General features: G+C 36.1%; 5 protein-coding genes and 1 long non-coding RNA gene across 6 annotated transcripts; 3 read left to right on the forward strand and 3 right to left on the reverse strand.

Moving 5' to 3' along the window:
- The first annotated feature begins 127 nt into the window (after positions 1-127).
- Positions 128-3,881, forward strand: LOC113020508 (uncharacterized). The gene is made up of 5 exons (XR_003272203.2): positions 128-1,356; positions 1,462-1,550; positions 1,721-2,028; positions 2,714-2,896; positions 2,991-3,881. It is a non-coding gene; the product is annotated as an uncharacterized LOC113020508 (long non-coding RNA).
- A 1,897-nt stretch (positions 3,882-5,778) lies between these two features.
- On the reverse strand, positions 5,779-7,054 carry LOC113020509 (hemoglobin embryonic subunit alpha-like). The gene is made up of 3 exons (XM_026164542.2): positions 6,703-7,054; positions 6,407-6,614; positions 5,779-5,973 (listed from the first exon to the last, which is right to left on the reverse strand). Exons 1-3 carry the CDS (start codon positions 6,915-6,917, stop codon positions 5,845-5,847), a joined length of 552 nt encoding a protein of 183 aa, XP_026020327.1. The 5' UTR covers positions 6,918-7,054; the 3' UTR covers positions 5,779-5,844.
- On the forward strand, positions 6,713-9,291 carry LOC113020510 (hemoglobin subunit beta-like). The gene is made up of 4 exons (XM_026164543.2): positions 6,713-6,899; positions 8,332-8,589; positions 8,760-8,982; positions 9,076-9,291. Exons 2-4 carry the CDS (start codon positions 8,498-8,500, stop codon positions 9,202-9,204), a joined length of 444 nt encoding a protein of 147 aa, XP_026020328.1. The 5' UTR covers positions 6,713-6,899; positions 8,332-8,497; the 3' UTR covers positions 9,205-9,291.
- Positions 9,292-11,441: 2,150 nt separating this feature from the next.
- On the reverse strand, positions 11,442-12,533 carry LOC113020001 (hemoglobin embryonic subunit alpha-like). The gene is made up of 3 exons (XM_026163673.2): positions 12,205-12,533; positions 11,889-12,096; positions 11,442-11,659 (listed from the first exon to the last, which is right to left on the reverse strand). Exons 1-3 carry the CDS (start codon positions 12,300-12,302, stop codon positions 11,531-11,533), a joined length of 435 nt encoding a protein of 144 aa, XP_026019458.2. The 5' UTR covers positions 12,303-12,533; the 3' UTR covers positions 11,442-11,530.
- A 2,864-nt stretch (positions 12,534-15,397) lies between these two features.
- Positions 15,398-17,468, forward strand: LOC113020511 (hemoglobin subunit beta-like). The gene is made up of 3 exons (XM_026164544.2): positions 15,398-16,784; positions 16,944-17,166; positions 17,252-17,468. Exons 1-3 carry the CDS (start codon positions 16,693-16,695, stop codon positions 17,378-17,380), a joined length of 444 nt encoding a protein of 147 aa, XP_026020329.1. The 5' UTR covers positions 15,398-16,692; the 3' UTR covers positions 17,381-17,468.
- Positions 17,469-19,479: 2,011 nt separating this feature from the next.
- Positions 19,480-20,525, reverse strand: LOC113020514 (hemoglobin embryonic subunit alpha-like). The gene is made up of 3 exons (XM_026164547.2): positions 20,222-20,525; positions 19,909-20,116; positions 19,480-19,672 (listed from the first exon to the last, which is right to left on the reverse strand). Exons 1-3 carry the CDS (start codon positions 20,317-20,319, stop codon positions 19,544-19,546), a joined length of 435 nt encoding a protein of 144 aa, XP_026020332.1. The 5' UTR covers positions 20,320-20,525; the 3' UTR covers positions 19,480-19,543.
- Between the last annotated feature and the right edge of the window lie 605 nt (positions 20,526-21,130).

Raw genomic sequence — 21,130 nt, forward strand, 5'->3', positions numbered from 1 at the left:
CCGGCGGCGGCGGGAAGGGGGCGCTATCTTTCGCGCCAATGAGACAAAGGAGACAAAGATGGAGGTTACGTCGCCTAGTATGTTGTCAGACCTTACAGTAAGTATCATTTACCAGTTTATCTTAATGTACTGAAAATATGCCGGGTTTCTGGAAGAATGTGAATTTATATAAAATATAGGAGTTTAGAGTTTAAGTTAATTACTGCTTAACTATACCTAGCTAACCTTAATGTAACAGTCTTGCTAACATATCCTACTCTTAATTTTATTATTAGTTCTTGGATTTCGTGCCATACTCCATTAGAGTTAATGTGTTTTGGTAGTATTTTTATGTATTACTTTATTCATGTATTTATCTATTTACTTTATTTATGTATTTAGAGTATTCAGAAATTGCTCTTAGAACCAGTGTGGTAGTTGGCTAGCGGCTCCGACAGGCATTATGTTGTCTATGAGCAACGCCAGAGTCAGCACCTAACCGTAGCAGTGTTGAGTAAAATGACAATATTGTCGTTAGCTCTGAATATAGCAAATGTAGTTATCACCGCGACCATTCGTTTACTAGCAGAGAATAGGAATAAAGACTGAGTAACTTTAACATGAAATATACCTCATATTGACAGAGATAATTATTTTTTCAAGCAGTTAAAGCAGTTTTTGCATCTAGTATGATTAACTAAAGTATGTGCACATTCTTTTTTAAGGCTTATTGCTGGAAACATGCTCTGATATAGTTTCTTTTTTATGCAGAACTTCTGAGGAAGTAATAGTCAGTGTTATTTAAAAAACCAAACAACAGCAACTTGACCATGCAAATTATCTTACTTATTTAGCCATGTGTTTCATTTTTTCAGCACACATATGACAACTTAGAATCTGTCAAAGTCCTTGTAACCACTTTTATAGATGAGAAAGAAATTTGTAAAAAAAAAAAAAAATTCTTATTGTCAGCAGTGCCACAGACATCAGACATCACTATTAGTCAGGATCAGATTTATTCACCAAGTAGCAACTAGAAGATAAAATCAATTTATTTATTATTCAGAATTTCCTTTAGTCATTGCGTTATAATCACGTAGTTAAGAAACCGCCTTCTTCTGCTGCAGCTTTTTGAGTAAACTCGTGCTTTTATGCTCTGTGGAAATTTGCTGTCATGACTTTGAAGATTATTGCAGAGAGGTAAAGTGTCTGGTGTTGCCTTTACACAGTCTACCATTACCACAGAAGAACAAAGTCAACCCCTGAAGTCACTCAGGAAAGCCCCACAGATTCTTAAGGAGTATGAAACCTGTCGGTGCCATCGAGGAGGCTCCTTGTGAAGACTTGCATTGGGGATTTGGTGGAGAGGTGTGGTTAGTAAGTATCACACTTTACTGTACTTTGTTAAAATTTTGCAATGAATGTTTTCCTTTAAAAATGTTGAAGTGCACAGAAGTAAAAAAGTTTACCTTTGTTTTCCAGTTACCCTCTTAGTGCAGAGAAGCTAACTGTAGCAAAAAGCATCCTCACCACTTTTCCACCCTTAAGTGGCAGGACAGGGGGAAGGATTTGTAAGTAAATTTAGCATTTTAATAATGTAAATTCCACTACATACTGAAAATTGCACTTGTTCCCACTTACTGTGTATCGTTTAACCTTTATCTAATTATTTATTAGAGCTTTTTTTCTCAGTTAAAATTGCTCAGCTGTTACCCATATACCTCTGTCCTTTCTTCCTCAGGAGCATTATTATGATCCAGTCTCTCATTGTGGATTCCTAGAGACTAAACTGCGCAACCTTAGACGGAATCTCGACCAGGGGCAGAGACATTATAAGAAGCGAAAAGTGACAGATGACTGTGGTGAAGACAAGAAGCTCAGGCGAGAGGATGGGAATACCAGCAGCACAGATGAGTGGGTCACCCAAGTTATTGCGGCCCTCAGCTGAGAACCTTCCAATTATCATGTCAGGCATGGAGGAAACATACACCAGTCTCAGAGCCTGGAATATTCGGAGAGTACCCACGGTTTTTGGACATGCCAAGTCTGGTAAGTTGCTTGGTTCTCTGGTAATGGTTTATGTACTCCTTCTCCACTCAGTTGTGTTTTGCATACAAAGTATGTAACAGGAGTCGATACATTTGGAGGTATGTTTATGAGCTCCTAGTGAATATTTTGAAAGTTTTATAACTTCAGAGTTTGATCATTACTCCCTGCGCACTGATTACAATGAGCATCACTTTTCACATGGTCCAAAATCTTAGTCGTACCACCAAATGACTATCTAATAGTAGGGACATCAAATGACAATGCAGAAAGTGCTGCTCGTGGAAGTGAAAACCCTACAAAAAAATCACCTAAATCTGTATGAAACTCTGCTTTCAGCAGCACTATTTTCAACAAAAAAGCTCTACAGGACAAACCGCAGATAGACAACATAAGAAATTGTCTGCTAGAAAGTTGAACATCAGCTAAAAAGTCCTAATTTTTTCTCAGGGTCTGATGGGACCCAAATCATAGCTAAAATTAAGGAATAATGGACTTGTATTCAAATACCACTCCAAGTAAATTGTTGTTTCACTGTGTAGGTAAGCTTGATGTGGAATGGGTAACAGAAATGTGATACTGTAAAGTTTGATTTTAGCCATACAGCTACCAAATGGACAGAATGTACTTTTGATTTAATGTATTTAATGCTTCATTTTAAACTTAAACACTTCTTTTATTTCCGTAGGCTGGACTTGGAGTTTGGCAATTTTACAGGAGGAAAGGTGGATCTCTTTTTGCGAAAATGGGAAGCCAGTATCATTCCGAAGCTCAAATCAGTAGCTGCCCTGGAAACAAGAACCCCCCCGCCATGTGTTAACACACCTACTCCCACCAGTTGGTGCCAGTCGTTGCAGCCTTTTTTGCACTGGTATGTATTCAGTAAAGTTCTCACGGTATTTACCTGAGGAAAGCATTTGTCTACACCTCACTGAATACTATCTTTATCTTCCCCCATCTCCAAGCCTGGAACAAGTATTGCATCGCTTTGCAGTGATCCTGAAGCATCATCCACAACACACCAACCCCAGCTGATATGCATCGGTGATCTAAAGAGGGCAACCAGGCAGTACATCATTGTTGCTAAAAATGACAGAGTAACCATTTCTCTGAATGATGGCCTGACGTGTGCTGTGGATAAGCTTTTCAAACTGTACTGGGTATGTAACTTGTCCTATCCAGCACCACTTGGCTCTGTCTTCACCTTCTTTGATTTTGTCTATGACCTGCCGCTGTCCACCCAAAGGAAAACCAAAGTACTGGAGCTGATTGCACAGATTAAAGGATGCAAGTAAAATGTTCACCTGTCCAAAATGTAGAGAGTCTCTGTTCACAGAGGTGAGAAACCTCATTTGGCATCTTTGTCAAATACACTGCTTATCAGGACTGACCATTTTTATGCCTATGCAGTGGAAAGGTCAGACAATATGAACTGATTGGCTGAAATTTTTGATTTTTGTATTTAAACCCAAGGTACAAAATTGTATAACCTGGATGCTATATTCGCCAAAATGTATGTTTTTCTGTTTGCATGCAACTGCACATTTGTTAAATGTTGACAATTTGTTGAAGATGACAATTGTTACCTTTAAAAATTTTAATTCATGTATTGTCTGGATTATATCAGAACATTATATATATATATTGAAAAAATTCAATTTTTTTTGACATTTTAATGATCTAGAGAGATAGAAAGCTAGTCAGATATGAATTTTGTTTGATTTTGTAAAGTAAAAATTGTGATATAGCTTTGGCTAAAATTGAATTTAAAACATTTTAATTGAAAAGATTCTGACAGTTGTTGTTCATTCAGTTTGTAATGATTTATAATATGCCAAATAAAAAATGGAATTCAATAAGTGTATAATATATACCCATCTTTTTCTCCTTTTTTAAAAAAAATTGAAATGTACACATTTTAACACATCTTTGTGTCAAAATAACACATCTTTGTGTTTACATTTTTTAACACAGAAGATGTGTTAAAGGAGCAGACACATTAATTGTGTTAAAACTGACACATCATGTGTTGTCCCTGATCTGATGCAGCACATGTGTTAAAATTTAACACATGATGTGTCAATTTTAACACATCCCTTCTAAGAGTGAACTAGTGTGTATTATAAATTAGTCTGTAGTTCTGTAGCCTTAATTATTTCATCAGTCTGTGTATAGCACACACTTTGATTCCCAAAAATCAAGTAGTCGTGCGAATTCCTGCCCCAATCAAATCTGTTAGCTCCATCATGCTTTATGATTATATGTATTGTCTCCCATAAATCATTGGGATTCGTCTTTGGACAATGCACAGTGCGGGTGGGGTGCTACCAGTGGCGGGTTTTGATATGGGCGACATGGGAGGTTGCCCAGGGCAGCATTGTGGTGGGGGTGGCATCATGGCATCGGCAAAAAAAGTTGCTCGTACCCATGCTGCCCCGACGTCATGCCAGCGCATTTTGGGGATTGCATGGGCACCGAAAATAAACCAACAAACTACGGCTGTCAACGTTAATACCGTCTTCAGGATTAACGTGATTAAAATTTCTAACACAATTAATCCATCAGAATGACTCCAAATCCCTGAAATGATACAGACTTATAATTTGTTTTCCAAAATCTATCACACACATATACCCAAAAAGTGAGCGTGAGGGGCCTCGGTGCGCCTGCTGCTGATGCTGCTGTGCTGAAGTCTCACGGGGAGGGGGCGGGCTGCTTCCATAATATTGTCAATCCAAGCCCATTATGTATTAATTTTTTTTCCTGTTTTTTGTGAAATCCAAGAAAAAAAAAACATATACAAGGTGTAGCTCTATTAGTTTATGTTGTGGGGTTGGGTGTTTATATTAGAGCGCAAAAATTACCGATGGAAGGTGGAAAAGAAAAGGTCAAAGCCATCAGGTCCTCAGTTTAGAAAAAAAGAGAAAAGGAGACACATCCGGTCAGATGTGTCTTTGGATAATGGCAGGTATTGTGTATCCTGAAACAAGATAACACTCATTAGTGGGGATTGGGAAAACGTGGGAAAACTGTTTACCTTTGTTAGCCACTTGGCTATGATAGTAAACAGTAGACAGACAGTAGACACTGACACTGTGGCAGCCATAGTGACAGATCTGTGTCAATTTTATTTTTTATTATTTTTATGCATTCATATATTTTTAAAAATAAGTTGAAGCACAAAACGCCAACCGGGTGTAACAGGTGTATCGCATGAACTCAAAATCTTCAGCAGGGGCGGGGTGAGATGCCAACCGAGGTCACACCCTATGTAAGCTGTCATGGTATTTCTGCATGGTTAAAATAATTCATTTCCCCCCCCATCGAAACTCCATCCATTCATCCACCCAAGATAATAATAATAATAATAATAATAATAATAATAATAATAATAATAATAATAGGAAGAAGAAAAAGAAAGCAATTCGGAATAATGACGATAAAACAGGAATAGCTGGTTCTGGGGGACTGCCTGGTCATTGTAGTTGCTGCTCGTTTAGGTCAATACTTCACTGCTGAGGTCCGTGCAGCTTCCAGGAGAGTCTTTGTAGCTCAAGCCTCCCTGAGAAGGCAGTACTACTAGCTCCAGAGGACCGTCACATGCTCTATTTTTAAGTTGTGTATATAAGCTTTCAGTAAATCAATCGCTACTCTTCTTTAATTAGCCCATAAAGAGAAAAAAACCCATTCCTGGTAAAAGCTACAATAATAATCCAACTGTTTAAAAATGATCACCACAAACGACCATGAGAGTTTAATTGCATTGGATCTTTTATTACATGTGAGACTGTCAGTGAGTACTCGAGCACATAATGCAGTTTATCTGTATTTCTCAGACAGGGCGAGAGCAACAGCAGCCAGGAACTTGTCCACAGCCACATGGACCTCAGGGGTGAAGTCCTCGGGGAACATGGTGGACAGGACCACGAGGAGGTTGTGAGACAGAACCTGTGGAAAGATGATGATCACACTGAAATGAATGGACTTTTCATTTATTTATTTGTAACCAGAGAACATCATTTCAGATCAACCAGTAATCTATCTAAGATCAAATGAAAGCTGAGTTAGAGTGAGTTTAATTTGTAGTCCAATCAGTGTTCACAATAGAACAGAAAAATTAATTTGGCAAACGCTGTCATAGTAAATGGACCGATGTATATATATTGCTTTTCTAGTCTACTGGAGCATTCAAAGCACTTCGTACAACTTGCCTAATTGACCCATTCATATAAGTACTTCTTTTTCTATGACTAGGCTTTTTTCTCTCTAACATTCACACAAATTCACACTTCAGTGATTACACTGAACCACAAACTTTTTATTAAGTAGATGACCTCAAATAATGTCACCCCACAAACATGACAGTATTAATGATCAGTACCTTGAAGTTAGCAGGGTCCACTCTCAGAGTGAAGGCATGCAGCTCACTGAGGCTCAGAAGAGCTCCGGTCAGATCGTCAATTTTGCTGACAGCATCAGTAACTGCAGCCATCACGGTTGCTCCGTGCTTCTTCACCGGGGCAGAGCCGGGGCGCAGGTCCTTCCAGTGGGAGAAGTAAGTCTTGGTCTGAGGGTACACTGTCAGCATCCTGGATAAAAATGTAAGAGAACAAGCCAGCGGGTAAGAGACAGAAATGCAGGAGCAGGTTTTTGTAGGCATTGTGGGGCCATATTTACCTGGAGACAGCATCACAGCCGATTTGTTCCTCCTTACCAGCCACTTTAGCCCAGAAGGCTTTGACTGTGTTCTTGTCCTTTGCAGAAAGACTGGTCATCTTGCCTGTTGTTGCTGTTGGAGTTGTGTTCAGCTCAAACTGTGGAGGTCTTATATATGAAACAGGAAATGCACACACCCGACCCACCTCACAGATAAGGTACTGGAATTTAGGCATGTTCAAAATGATATGTAACAGTTCCCGTGAGACAAACACCAAACAAAAGACTCTATAAGGCAAGACAACTTAACAAGATAATCAGAATTCATTTCTTCTTTTTGGCTTCACTTAAGAAACATCTTCATATTTTAAAACTTAAATTTTCAGTGAGAGCCAGTTAAATCAAATCACTAACCTTCCAATTTTTGAATTTATATCAGTCTAATATTACCATTTAATTCAAGACAAGTCACCTGTTAGTTTGTATTTCTTTATCTATTTATGTATTTAATAATAATAATTTGAGAAAAAGCAAAATGGGTACATGATTATAACTTTAAAACGGCTGTTGGCTTCAAATTTGGGTCTGGACAGATAGTTGGATTTATAGCAGGGCTTTATAGATACATTTACTGTACATACACATGCATCTAAATGTTTATGGCTATATTTAGACTAATAAGTCAACGGCTAATTTATGTTTCCAAACAGATAATCAAAAACCAAATCCAAATCCTAATGTGGAAAGCAGCTATCACGGATATAATTGAACACAGAGAGTCCAGGGATGTTCTAATGTGTAGGTTAAAATTTAAATACTGTTGTTTAGGCTATCATTTACCAACACTACAACCAAAATCTATGTCAATGACATTCACTTCAAAAAACCGCGTCAGTTTAAGGCTTATCTAATCTTCAGCAGGTGAATCCTCTCACAGGGCAGTTTAAATTTTTACAGCAGCTGTTTGTTCTCCACAGGAGCTCAAATGTAGCTCAGAGTGGACAGTTGCTACTGATATATTGAGGTAAAGTTAAACATCAGGTGTAGAAATTTGAGGATGAAAAACAGGTTTTAAAATATGGCAGAAATACTGAAAATATTTAAGAGAATGACAGAAAAGGTTTTGTGGATAACCAGAAAAAAACAAAAGCTGAGACAAAGTTATTAAATTTTTTTTCTACTTACAGCCAGTCAATAAAGGCCTGTAGGATGTGTGGGTGTACCATTCTTTTCTTGTCATTTTCCTCTTTAAGAAAACTCTTTATCAAGTTTATTTATTAAACGCATGTACAAATGGCAAATGCAGGACCTTAATGCTATGGTTTGGTCATATGTTAAAATTAAAATCTGTGGAATCTGGTCCATTTAAAAAACAAACAAACAAAAAAACATGTATTATTTACAAGCACAAGAAGTTTTTTGTCACTGAAATTTAGAATTCATTATTTTCCAAAGGATATACTCATTGTACTTCATCCAGTTCTTTATTTCTATCCAGGTCTGCAAAATATTTTTGATTATCTTACTTCCAATTTTCTTAACTGTTAGGGGTCACTCAGGGCTGGAGCCTATCCCAAGATAGAAGAATAAGTAGTCTGTAAGATATTCCATAATGAAAGTTTCCAACAGATTTTTGGTTAATTTTGACAGTTAATCAAAGCTGAACTCAGAATCGTTAAACTGACCAGTTTAGCCAACTCCCACTCTCCAACTCCACCCAATTTCATATCTTTGGGTGGAGTGAAAAGAACTCTTTAAAAGGTGACTTTGTGGCTCTGCTGACTAACAGCACAAGCGCAACAATCAACAAAGCAAAATGGTTGTGTGGACAGACTTTGAGCGCACCACAATCCAGGACATCTTCTCCAAGATCAACTATGCAGTCGTTGGGCAAGCAGCTTTTTCCAGGTGAAACATAGTTTTTTTTTTATATTGACGTAAATTTATTTTTAGAAGTTTGGGCTATTCAAGTAGAATCTTTATGTGCAATGAAAAAAGCTGGCATATTTTGTGCATTACACAATGTAGATTTTTCTTTTAAAACTAAGAGCAAATCAATTATTTACACATTCCCTCAGGTGTTTGACTGTCTATCCCTGGACTCAGAGGTATTTTGGTCAATTTGGAAACCTCTACAATGCTGCTGCTATTGCATCAAATCCAAAAGTTGCTGCTCATGGAAAAGTCATCATGGAAGCTCTGGAAAAAGCAGTGAAGGACATGGACAACATCAAGGCCACATATGCAGAGCTGAGCGCGCTGCACTCTGAGAAACTGCAGGTGGACCCTGACAATTTCATGGTAGGCAATGCTGAACTGACGGCACTGATTCCCAGTATTGCATGTTTGTGTGTGTCAATGAAGATTGCTAAAGCATGTTGTGCTGTGTTGCAGCTCCTGGGCGACTGCTTGACCATTGTGGTTGCTTCCCAGTTGGGTAAAAACTTCACTGCTGAGGTTCATGCAGCTTTCCAGAAGTTCCTGGCAGTGGTGGTGTCCTCCCTCAGAAGACAGTACTACTAAAGAGCTGCAGATGCCCGTCACATGCTCTGTTATTAATTGTGCCTCAATACGTTTTTAAAAAAATAAAATATTAAACAACTTCAGAAAGTTCCCAGTGCCTTTCTTTTTTTCACTTGCTTTATTATCTTTAAGTTTTAATACAATGTCCTTTGCAAAAACCTTGTATGGACTGCTTAAGGATTAAAGCCATTTTTAAATGCTTGGATGAAAAGACTCTGCAGCCAATTGCTGCCTGAAATCCAGAACCCATGTAAATCACCAAATGTTGTTTCCTCTATTGAGTTGTTTTGATAGACCTTGACTGTAGCCTCCAGTTGCTGCTTATTTGTGGAAAGGCATGCTCTGTTGGACAGAGATCAGGTGATTGACTTGGAGACTGTGAACATCCAATTTCTTTGCCTTGAGAAACTCTTGGAATATTTTTGTAGTATGTTTTTTTGCACTGCAAAAAACAGTCTGATAATTTTTTACAGCATTTCACAAATTCTGAGCCAAGAGTATGGTCCTGTAAATTTCATAATTCACCCAGATACTCCTATCAGCAATCACATCATCAATAAACACTGACTACCCACTTCCATTGGCAGCCATTCATTCCCATGCCATAACACTGCCTCGCCCGTTCTCCACATGCTTCACATCATGAGCTGCTTCTCTCCTTCTCCCAAATTAATTCCCAAATGTTATATTTTTTCTTACAGATCTGTGCAGGATCTTTCACATGTTTTCTGGCAAAGTCTAGTCTCATCTCCCTGGCTGTCACTGTATTCTGTGGTTTGTTGTAAACTCTATTTCCATTCATGCACACATCTCTTAATTGAAGACTCTGACAGTGATACACCAGCCTCTTCAAGTAGGTTTTTGGCTTAGTTACATGTCGTGACAATTGGTTTTCATTGAAATAATTCAGTGATTATGCACTTGTCCTTTTTTGTTCTGGTGTTTCTGAGTTGGTCAGTGCATTCATTCTTTAAAAAAAAAAAAAAAAGCTGAGAGAAAGCCTGCACTTTCTTGTTTTCAATCCAGTGTGTTGGTGTACAAAGGCAAAACTGCACATTTTTTAAATTTTTATGTTTGTCCCAACTAATATGGAAGTGACATTACATGCTTGAGTCATTGTATCATGGACCAAGCAGCCAAGAACACATAGGCACAAATGTAATCTTCAAAAAAATGGATTTTATTGTACCCCCGAAAGGACCAAATGATTACAAAAATTCAAAATGACAAAACAAAACTTTTTTTAAGAACCAGGCGGGCCCGTAAAAGAGGTTAACTTAACAAAATTCACTTCACAAAACATAACTCAACAAACTGACCTGCCCAAATGGGAAACAGCTCTAGTTATATAGCAAATGAATAAACTGTTATATACACCAAAGGTGACTAAACTAAAGAGTTAACAGCTAACCATCATTCAAGAAGAACCCCATCCCCCCCTACATGATCACAATAGATGGTCCAGTCCATTTTATTGGCTTCTGCATTTAAACCAGCTCCACCCTCAGCCTCCTCTTCCACCCAAACCAGGACTGGAGCAGAGGCCAGGTAGCTCAAAAAGAACAGAAATATAATTAATATAACACATACTCATATAAAACAAGAAACAATGCAAAACAGAGTCTGTGCCACCGTTTGGACTATAGCTTAGTGCTGTCATGCATTACAGGTAAATTCAAAGTATTAAATTGGTTAACTTATGATCACAGAAGCTTTAGAGCACAATGTAAATGTAAGACAAAAAGATCAAATGAATATTACCCAAGTATTTCAATTGTGTGGTTGCATGCAGCCATCACACATTGCTTAAGAAACCCTATCCCCTTAGATACCAAGTCTTAGGACAGAGGACCATTGCTGTTCCTCTCCACTTACTAGAGATTTTTTTTTAAAATAATTGTTTGTAAAATTTTTTGTTCAACAAATACAATTTTTTTCTGACTTTGGAAATGTGATGATGTATAATTAATAACTAATAATTTCCTACTAATAACTATAGACTAGTCATGTTTAGGAGAAATAGTTCACTGCAGAGTTTGACTGTAAAATAAAATTAAAACAGACAGAAAAAAATTATAAATACTCAACAATTTAAGTGGTTGTTTACATGACCCAAATGAATTCATTCAGGATGACTTGTCTTCACCTGCCATTGACCTAAACTTGTAATGTTTTTAATCTATTGTCTAAACAAAAAAAACATTTACTGGATCACAAAAATAACCACAACAGTTTGATTGGATTTGTTTCCTTTTTTATTCAAATTCAGTTTGACAGTAAGAATTCAATCTCATGCTGCTGTCAGTCATCTGTTCCTGTGTACACTTTAACGATATTTCTCAGACAATGCACGAGCCACGGCAGCCAGGAACTTGTCCATCGCCACGTGGACCTCAGGAGTGAAATCGTTGGGAAACACAGTGGCCAGGACCACGAGGAGGTTGTGAGCAAGAACCTGTGAAAAGATGAAGATCACATTTTTAAAAAAAAATGCCATGCTGTTAGAAAATGCATGCCAGGGTTATTTATTTCTGTTTATTTGAATACTGCGATTCAGTACTGCTACAAGAAGTTAAACATTAAATGTACATTAAGCTTAGAAACAAAGAAACTGCAACTAAACCTTCATTAAAAAAAACACAACGAAATCAGGACCACTTTCAGAATTTATTGTATGTCAGTACCTTGAAGTTAGCAGGGTCCACTCTCAGAGTGAAGGCGTGCAGCTCACTGAGGCTCAGAAGACCACCGGTGAGATCATCAATTTTGCTGACAGCATCAGTAACTGCAGTCATCACGGTTGCTCCATGCTTCCTCACCGGGGCAGAGCCGGGGCGCAGGTCCTTCCAGTGGGAGAAGTAAGTCTTGGTCTGAGGGTACACTGTCAGCATCCTGGATAAAAATGTAAGGTGAGTTAACAGTACATATATTTTTTTAAAAAGGAGCAGGTTAAAGTAGTCAATTTGGGTTCGTAGATTATAAGTCATAATCCATATTTACCTGGAGACAGCATCACAGCCGATTTGTTCCTCCTTTCCAGCCACATTAGCCCAAAAGGCTTTGACTGTGTCCTTGTCCTTAGCAGAAAGACTAGTCATCTTGTCTGTTGGATTTCTGTTTGAAGTTGTCTTGACCAACAGAAACGCTTTAGGCTTTTTTATATGTAGAACAGTAAACGGACACACCCGGCACACCTCAGAGATAGCAACCTGGACAGGCCCCCAGTGACATGTAACGCCTTTGGTGAGATAAACGGTAAACCAATTGTCATGCTAGCTAAACTACTAAAGAAAAAGAGTAAATCATTAAAGATGTTTGAATGGTGTTCACTTAATTAAAGTGCACACAATGAAAAAATAAATAAATAAATCAAACCAAAGACTTGAAAAGAGAAATGTATTTCTGAAGAATAGAACCACAAAGTAACATACTTTTATAAATACCTCAAATTTTAATATCTGTTAGTCTATAGCCTACATTAACAAATTAAATTGTGTTTTTGATTTCAACTGATTTAATAACTGTTTATCTTGAGAAATGATACATTTTGATAGACAATTCAGTTTTTAAGGTGAGGCATACATTTATTTAATTATTTATTTTTTAACCTATTTCACAAACAGGTTAAAAAATCTAATAAAAAAAACAATCAATTTAATGGAGCGAGAAAATACCTTTTTGGCCAGTATGACTGCTTTTAATTTCACTTTTGTAATGATCTCTTGTTGGATATGATTTGCATGTTAGTGCTCACGTCTGAATGCAATATCAGTTGTTTTGGGGTCAAACCGTCTCAAATCAAGGCTTCTGCTCTACAATTTTTCATACATTGAAATCTGCAGCAATGTTTGAACATGAATCTTTCAAAGACTATCAAAGATAGAATCCTGAAATGTTCACTGGTCTTTCTTAAAGTCACAATTAATACAGATCCTGAAATTGAGACAGATACATCACAAAATGTGTGAGCTAGTTCCAAAATGAAAGAAAAAAAACAACAACAACAACAACAAAAAACTCCAGTACTCATGCAAGTCCCATATTTGAGCACACATTAATTAAAAACTTAAAAAATTAGGAAAATGCCATTTTCAATATAACTTGTACCACAAGAACAACAATATCAGTAGGTTGTCCTGTCCAAATACAACAAAATATAGATAGATAAATATAATAGAGTTTTCAGATGATACTGTAATTATACCTCAGAAAGTAATTTTGTTACATGTGTGCATATTTTTAGTTTTTAAGACTTGGGTCAGTCCAAACTCAAATCATCACATTTTTATAACATTTTCTGTTCAACCTTCTCCAGTTTGCATTAAAATGTTATAGTTCAGAGTTTGGACATATATTACAATTGCTGTGAAATTTTAGCTTTATATATTAAAAACTTCACCATCTAGTTTCCAGTTCCGCTTTCCCCTGTTTATATAAAAACCTTTTGGTCCAAAGTTTCAATATACAGTATATACTGATTGCTGGTAATTTTAGATTCATATATCAAGTAAGTTTTTATATAGTTTTTTTTCCCCCAAAGGACACTTTCATGACATTTTTCTTGCTAAAGCCTGTTTTCACTGTCCTTTCTTATCAAAATGAATCAGAATTGATCATTTGGGACAGATATTTGTCAGAGCATTGGCTAATAAAATATGAAAAAAATGTCCTGTAAAGTTCTGTGTTCGAGCACACACTAATAAAAAACTAAACAATAACCCTAAAATAAACACAGAATACTTCTTAACACTAGATTCTTATTCACAAAAATGAAGAACATCCCATTTTCATATAACTTTCATGCTGGACTAAATAAATATCACAAGCTCAAAATTCTGGAATTTCCAGATAATGCTCAATTTATAACTGAGAAAACAATTTTGTTAAATATGTGCATGTAATATTTTATATTTTGAAGAAATTTTCTAGTTACATATCATGCTGAAACTTAGTGCCATCAATAATTTGGGTTAAAATATACAAGGAAACAACAAACATATATAACTTAAAGTATTTTATATATAAAGCTAAGATTGTACAGCAATCATGATATGTCCAAACCTTGAAGCATATAATATTTTTCTATTCAAATTTGAGGTGGTTTAACAGTAAAGGTTCTGTAAATGTGAAGATTAGTGATGGAACGACCCTCAATGAAATCTATCAACAATGACATTTTAGAACATATTTAACAATTTTTTTTACTAAGTTATGATTAGAGTACAACATGTATTACATTAACTTCAAATCTTTCAGAAATCATCACTAGTTATTTTTAAGCAATTTGAAGTTTTCAATTAATATGTACTCAAATATCAGACTTTGCAGGAGTGCTGGACATTTCTTTTTTTGTTGTGTTTATATTTCAACTAACTCAGACTTTTTTTTGTTTCTGTCTCAAAAATCTGACAGATCCTGATTCTATTTTATTTCATTTTCAGGCTTTTATGTGTAAATGTTTGAACATTAATTGGAGATATTCATGTTCAAACATGTAGATTTCAACGTGCAAAAAAAGATTTGAAAGTAGGTCAAAGGACAGTTTTTGGCCAAATTGGAGACGGTTGAGCAGGAAATGTTCTAAAAGTTGGCTGATTTGAGATGGAATGACCCATTTGTTTCTTTACTTGTTATCTATTATTTATTATATTATAACTTCTACTGTCCTTGTGGCCAGGTTTCTCTTAAAAGGGTTCTCCTTTTGTTTTTTTTAGGTGAGACTTTTACCTGATTAAATAAAGGATAACAGGCGAGTAAGTAACTGTAATTTGATATCTCAATCAAGAAATAATATTGTGCTTTACTTTTTTTTGTAAAGCTGTACATTTTAAAATTTATGGATAATGAAAATAATTATATTTTGGCATTAACATTTTAATTTAAGTGTTTGTACATATTGGTGGTTTGACCATTATAGAAACATAAAAAATGCTTTAAGAAATTAGGTCAGTTGTGGCACAAACCTCATATTGGCTGGTGATCTAATAAATTTGAACACTGCACTAAAAACTTTTGTCATTTAAACTCAAAGACGTAATTTAAATATAAACATTTACAGTGGATTGTACGGCTAAGGGATTCTGATTTAAAATTTGAATACTGCAGTTAACTAACATTTGTACAGGCACTTACAATTACGTTAACTAAGGTTTGAGGATGACGTTTGTTTCTGTGTTATCTAAACTTCCAACAGGTGGATCCACCCTGAGAGCAATAAATGTTTCCTGGAAATCTGTGTGTTTATCTAACGTTTTTTGGGAGCACAGAAGAGCTCACACATGGCTTACAGTTGAGATTTCCCCTTTAGATAGAGGTGATCCTGCATTTCAGTGAAGTGTGAAAAGGAAAACATACAATTATGAAAGTTAATGAGGCTCAGACTAATAAGTGTGTTGTGAGTTCATAAGGCCTATGAACATAACTATAACAAAAAAAAGTGTTGGTCTTATGTGTAGTTAAATAAACAACAATACATTCTGTAGTGAACTTCGTTTCCTTTATGAGTGTATCTTATTGTTCTTGTCTTACTAGATCTAAACACCATGAAGGCCTCCCATTAAGCTTTAGTATTTTTGGTGTCTTTAAAATACTGACAAAATCTCTAATTTCAAAATTTAAGCTCACACATTACACTGACAGCTTCTGTATTTACGTATTTGTGTTAATTATTTAAAAATACAAAAATGTTTGTTATACTTAACATGTAAAATTAATATTGAAGGAGAAAAACTGATTTACTTTTCTAACTGAGATTATATATTTCTTTATGTCACTTCTTTCACATGCTCTGGCACCAAAAGCCCGGTGCCTACGCACTTCAGTAAAGATATTTAGATCTGGAAACTGTTTGCTGTTGAATTTGGGCACTTCATACCAAGAAAAATGATTGACTGATACACAATTTTAATTTTGAACAAGAAATTAGAATTTTACAGACACTTTAAATACCAGAGTTTCTCCAAAAGTTCTCTTTTCCATTGCACTGACTTACAATCTGGAGTTGGCTGCTCACTGCTCCTAAGCATTTATATCTATATTAGGTACCATGTGTTGGAGAATTATTATCTAAATATATAAATATATTGTTCATACATTAAAGACTTACACAGCTACAGCAAATTTATGTATTCTGTATGACTAAAGCTTATCTTACCAGTCACAGTAATTTTGGTAATTCTAACAGTGAAAATTTTCAACCATCAAAACCAATTAAAAGGAGAAACAAAGATAATTGTTAATTAGATCCTTGATCAATTATCCAAATATGGATTGAATTTGTCAATAATAAAAGTTTCAAACTAATTTTTGATTCATTTTGATGGTTTATTAAAGCTGAACTCAGAATCGTTAAACTGAACCAGTTTAGTCAACTCCCACTCTCCAACTCCACCCAATTTCATATCTTTGGGTGGAGTGAAACAGACCTTTAAAAGCTGCACTTGGTGACCTGCTGACCAACAGGACAAGTGAAAAACTCAACAAGACAAAATGGTTGTGTGGACAGACTTTGAGCGCACCACGATCAAGGACATCTTCTCCAAGATTGACTATGCGGTCGTTGGACAAGCAGCTTTTTCCAGGTGAAACATTGTTTGTGTTTATATTAACATAAAGAAATTGGGGTTAATTGAATAGCATCTTTATGTGCAATGAAAAAAGCTGGCATATTTTTTGCATTACACAATGTAATTTTTTCTTTTAGAACTAAGAGCAAATCGGTTATTTATATATTCCCTCAGGTGTTTGATTGTCTATCCCTGGACTCAGAGGTATTTCGGTGGATTTGGAAACCTCTACAATGCTGCTGCCATCACATCAAATCCAAGGGTTGCGTCTCATGGAAAAGTCATCATGGAAGCTCTGGAAAAAGCAGTGAAGGACATGGACAACATCAAGGCCACATATGCAGAGCTGAGCGCGCTGCACTCTGAGAAACTACAGGTGGACCCTGACAATTTCATGGTATGTATTGAATTAATGGTACTGATTTTCATTGTTATGTGTGTGCGAGTTGAAGATTGCTAAAGCATGTTTTGTTGTGTTACAGCTCCTGGGTGACTGCTTGACCATTGTGGTTGCTTCTCAATTGCGTAAAAACTTCACTGCTGAGGTCCATGCAGCTTTCCAGAAGTTCCTGGCAGTGGTGGTGTCCTCCCTCAGAAGACAGTACTACTAGAGAGCTGCAGAGGCCCGTCACATGCTCTGTTTTAAACCCTTGTCTCAATGAGCTTTAAACAAAATAAAATATTAAGCAACTTCAGAAATTTCCCTGTTTTCTTTTTCACTTTGTTTATGATTAAAATAAACTGTCTGTAATGATAAGTTAAACTTAAAAACCCCAACAGTTTACTAATTTTAGTGTTAAATCACCAAAATGTAAAAGTTTATATCTACCTTATTAGCAAAATAAATTTCAATATCAAAAGCGAAATGATACATATAAAAGTCATGCAACAACCACCTAGATATTATATGGTGCATCAAGTAAAATGGAAGCACACTCAATGTTATGATCCCGCTCAAAAATTATAATGTAAAATGAATCCATTGAACTCACAGCTTGTAAAAACAAATGTGACGACAGCAAAGTATGTGGTGCAGGCTGATATAACAATAAGAGCATTAAAAACCATGCAACCAAATGCATGCACATAATGTTCAGGACAAGAACCCAGTTTTTGTGGATTTGCTTCCATACATAACCACAGTGGGTTGTAAATCAATCAGTCAACATGTGATTGAAGTGCTTGCTTTCAGCTCTAAATCAAGAGGTTTTACAAAAATGTTTCATGAACTGTTTTAGAATTAAAGTAATTTTTATACAAAGTCCCCAGTTTGAGAACTTGAAAAATTATAGGACAATTGACTAATAAGCAGCCACACCAAACAACCTTAAACGCAATGAAATACAAGTGCATGCTGACAAAAATTATTTCTGTGGTGAGGAAAATAAAACTTACAACATCTAACACTCTTGAGGAGTTGTCAAAGTCGCAATCAAGAGATACTGAGTTTGCTGAGTTTGCACCAAGGTCCAAACCACTGATTACACTGAAGACCAAGAAAGTCAAATTAGGCTTTGGCAGAAAGTATTTGAAAGAATGTAAAATTTTTGTGAAAACCCTTGAATTAAAGCTGAAAGTCTGGATTTCAATCACATATTGATGGTTTCATTCACAATACAGTGTGTATAGTGGCAACAATAAAAACTGTATCTTTATTCCAAATTTTATGAAGGTCTCCTTTGGTCTTTGTTTCTGGGCTCGATCTACCTATTTAGTCACAAAAGCTTTTTTCTACCACAGAGAAAATGGGTTAATGTTTTGTTTTGTTTGAAAATTATTGTTTTATCTAATGGAAATAACTTCGTGTCCAGTGTTTCTGTGACTAAATCATATTTCTTTATTAATTTCAGTAATTGGCCAGTTAACAGATAACAGTCATGCATCAATGGCAGCGCAGTGGTGCGGTGATTAGCGCTGTTGCCTCGCAAGACGGTCCTGAATTTGATTCCGCCACCTAGCTGGAGCCTTTCTTTGTGTGTCTGCATGTTCTCCCCGTGTTTGCTTAAATCCTTTAGGTTTTCTAAGTTCATTTCTATTATGCCTAGGTTCCCATTATAGACTCTTTTTTTTTTATTAGATTCCCCTTTGTGTCTTCAACCCCTGTATTAAGTCTCCCTTGCCCTTCATGTGTTTCAAGTCTGCGTGTCTTGTGTTGTCAAGTTCTTGTTGTCATGTCTGCGTCTAATTATGTTTCTTCTTTTATTCTGAAGAGGTCTTGTGTTCCTATGTTCAATGTGTTTACTGTACAATATAAAGCGCATTGAGGTGACTTTTGTCATAATAGTTATTATTTAAATCGCTATAAATGACTATAGAAAAGAGACACCAATGCAGAATTTGAAAGTCAAGTAAAAGTGTCCCAACTGCTCTGAATTCAGATCTTGATTTTACTTCAGGTTTTCAATGGACTTCTCTATGCTATGTATGTAGCTTCAGATGTGTTATAAGCTTAGGGGAAGAACTAAACAACAAGGAAAACTCCTGCTTGGCTTTTGTCAAGTTGTACTACATTTTTGCAAAGTCTTCTTATTACCCCCCTACAAACAGCCAAGTATTTATAATCATATCAAAGGTTAGGGTCAGTCTACATCTCTTAAAAAAATGGATGTAGATGTGGGCCAATGTGTTGTTGACCTGAAATAGAAAGCTTTTAAATCCTTTTAACTTATTGTTTGCAAACACAAGAAGAATATAAAAATAATCACAACAGTTTGATTTTTATTTTATTATTATGTTTCATTATTCAAATTGAGACATCTGCTCATGTGTACACTTTAACGGTATTTCTCAGACAATGCACGAGCCACAGCAGCCAGGAACTTGTCCATCGCCACGTGGACCTCAGGAGTGAAATCGTTGGGAAACACGGTGGCCAGGACCACGAGGAGGTTGTGAGCAAGAACCTGTGAAAAGATGAAGATCACATTTTTTAAAAAAAACGCCATGCTGTTAGAAAATGCATGCCAGGGTTATATATTTCTGTTTATTTGAATACTGCGATTCAGTATTCAGTACTGCTACAAGAAGTTAAACATTAAATGTACATTAAGCTTAGAAACAAAGAAACTGCAACTAAACCTTCATGAAAAAAAACACAACGAAATCAGGACCACTTTCAGAATTTATTGTATGTCAGTACCTTGAAGTTAGCAGGGTCCACTCTCAGAGTGAAGGCGTGCAGCTCACTGAGGCTGAGAAGACCACCGGTGAGATCATCAATTTTGCTGACAGCATCAGTAACTGCAGTCATCACGGTTGCTCCGTGCTTCTTCACCGGGGCAGAGCCGGGGCGCAGGTCCTTCCAGTGGGAGAAGTAAGTCTTGGTCTGAGGGTACACTGTCAGCATCCTGGGTAAAAATGTAAGGTGAGTTAACAGTACATATATTTTAAAAAAAGGAGCACGTTAAAGCAGTCCATTTGGGTCCAGATTATAAGTCATAATCCATATTTACCTGGAGACAGCATCACAGCCGATTTGTTCCTCCTTTCCAGCCACCTTAGCCCAAAAGGCTTTGACTGTGTCCTTGTCCTTAGCAGAAAGACTGGTCATCTTGCCTGTTGACTTTTCGTTTGAAGTTGTCTTGACCACCAGAAAAGCTTTAGGCTTTTATATGTAGAACAGTAAACGGACACACCCGACACACCTCAGAGATAGCAACAGGCTCTTGGACAGGCCCAACATAGCTTTGAAAACTACTGAAGAAAAAGAGTTTTAAATGGTGTTCACCTATAAAGTTAGTGCACACAATAAAGAAATAAAACTAAACCAAAGAGTGGAAAAGGAAAATGTATTTCTAGACAACAAAATCAAATCAGTTTTATTGTCACATCACATGTGCAGGTACACTGGTACAGTACATGCGAGTGAAATTCTTGCGTGCGAGCTTCACAAGCAAAAATACAATAACATAATAACAAGCAAAATATAAGAGCGGGTAAATCTGACAATTATACGAATAAATATATGTACAATATAAGAGTATTTGCGCATTACTGAATGTGTATACTAAATATGTATATCTGTGTGTGTGAGTGTGTGCGTGTGTGTGTGTACATATTTTAAAAATAAAATAGAAAATCATGAAATATAATACTTTTTCATAAATACCTAAAATTGCAATGTTTTTGGCTCATGGGTTACATTAACAAATGAAAACTGTATTTTTAACTTTGACTGTTTATTAAAATAATTGTTTATCATCTAAAATAATCAACTTTGATAGACAGTTCAGTTTTTAAGGTGAGACATTAGTGAATCCCGTATTTATTTATGTTGCAAACAGATATCAGAATGGAAAACAATTAATTAATGATATCAGAGGATTTTTATAACAAGGCATTTTCTTTTCAAGCATGAGCTA

The sequence above is a fragment of the Astatotilapia calliptera genome, chromosome 4, assembly GCF_964374335.1.
Source record: "Astatotilapia calliptera chromosome 4, fAstCal68.1, whole genome shotgun sequence".
Lineage (NCBI taxonomy): Eukaryota > Metazoa > Chordata > Actinopteri > Cichliformes > Cichlidae > Astatotilapia > Astatotilapia calliptera.

Coding starts and splice junctions, on each gene's coding strand:
- LOC113020509 (XM_026164542.2), bottom strand. CDS start 6,917: ATGCCTAAATTCCAGTACCTTATCTGTGAGGTGGGTCGGGTGTGTGCA. Junction 6,615..6,702: donor GGCTGTGATGCTGTCTCCAG/GTAAATATGGCC, acceptor ATTTTTATCCAG/GATGCTGACAGTGTACCCTC. Junction 5,974..6,406: donor TGGACCCTGCTAACTTCAAG/GTACTGATCATT, acceptor ATCTTTCCACAG/GTTCTGTCTCACAACCTCCT.
- LOC113020510 (XM_026164543.2), top strand. CDS start 8,498: ATGGTTGTGTGGACAGACTTTGAGCGCACCACAATCCAGGACATCTTC. Junction 8,590..8,759: donor GGGCAAGCAGCTTTTTCCAG/GTGAAACATAGT, acceptor ACATTCCCTCAG/GTGTTTGACTGTCTATCCCT. Junction 8,983..9,075: donor TGGACCCTGACAATTTCATG/GTAGGCAATGCT, acceptor GCTGTGTTGCAG/CTCCTGGGCGACTGCTTGAC.
- LOC113020001 (XM_026163673.2), bottom strand. CDS start 12,302: ATGACTAGTCTTTCTGCTAAGGACAAGGACACAGTCAAAGCCTTTTGG. Junction 12,097..12,204: donor GGCTGTGATGCTGTCTCCAG/GTAAATATGGAT, acceptor ATTTTTATCCAG/GATGCTGACAGTGTACCCTC. Junction 11,660..11,888: donor TGGACCCTGCTAACTTCAAG/GTACTGACATAC, acceptor ATCTTTTCACAG/GTTCTTGCTCACAACCTCCT.
- LOC113020511 (XM_026164544.2), top strand. CDS start 16,693: ATGGTTGTGTGGACAGACTTTGAGCGCACCACGATCAAGGACATCTTC. Junction 16,785..16,943: donor GGACAAGCAGCTTTTTCCAG/GTGAAACATTGT, acceptor ATATTCCCTCAG/GTGTTTGATTGTCTATCCCT. Junction 17,167..17,251: donor TGGACCCTGACAATTTCATG/GTATGTATTGAA, acceptor GTTGTGTTACAG/CTCCTGGGTGACTGCTTGAC.
- LOC113020514 (XM_026164547.2), bottom strand. CDS start 20,319: ATGACCAGTCTTTCTGCTAAGGACAAGGACACAGTCAAAGCCTTTTGG. Junction 20,117..20,221: donor GGCTGTGATGCTGTCTCCAG/GTAAATATGGAT, acceptor ATTTTTACCCAG/GATGCTGACAGTGTACCCTC. Junction 19,673..19,908: donor TGGACCCTGCTAACTTCAAG/GTACTGACATAC, acceptor ATCTTTTCACAG/GTTCTTGCTCACAACCTCCT.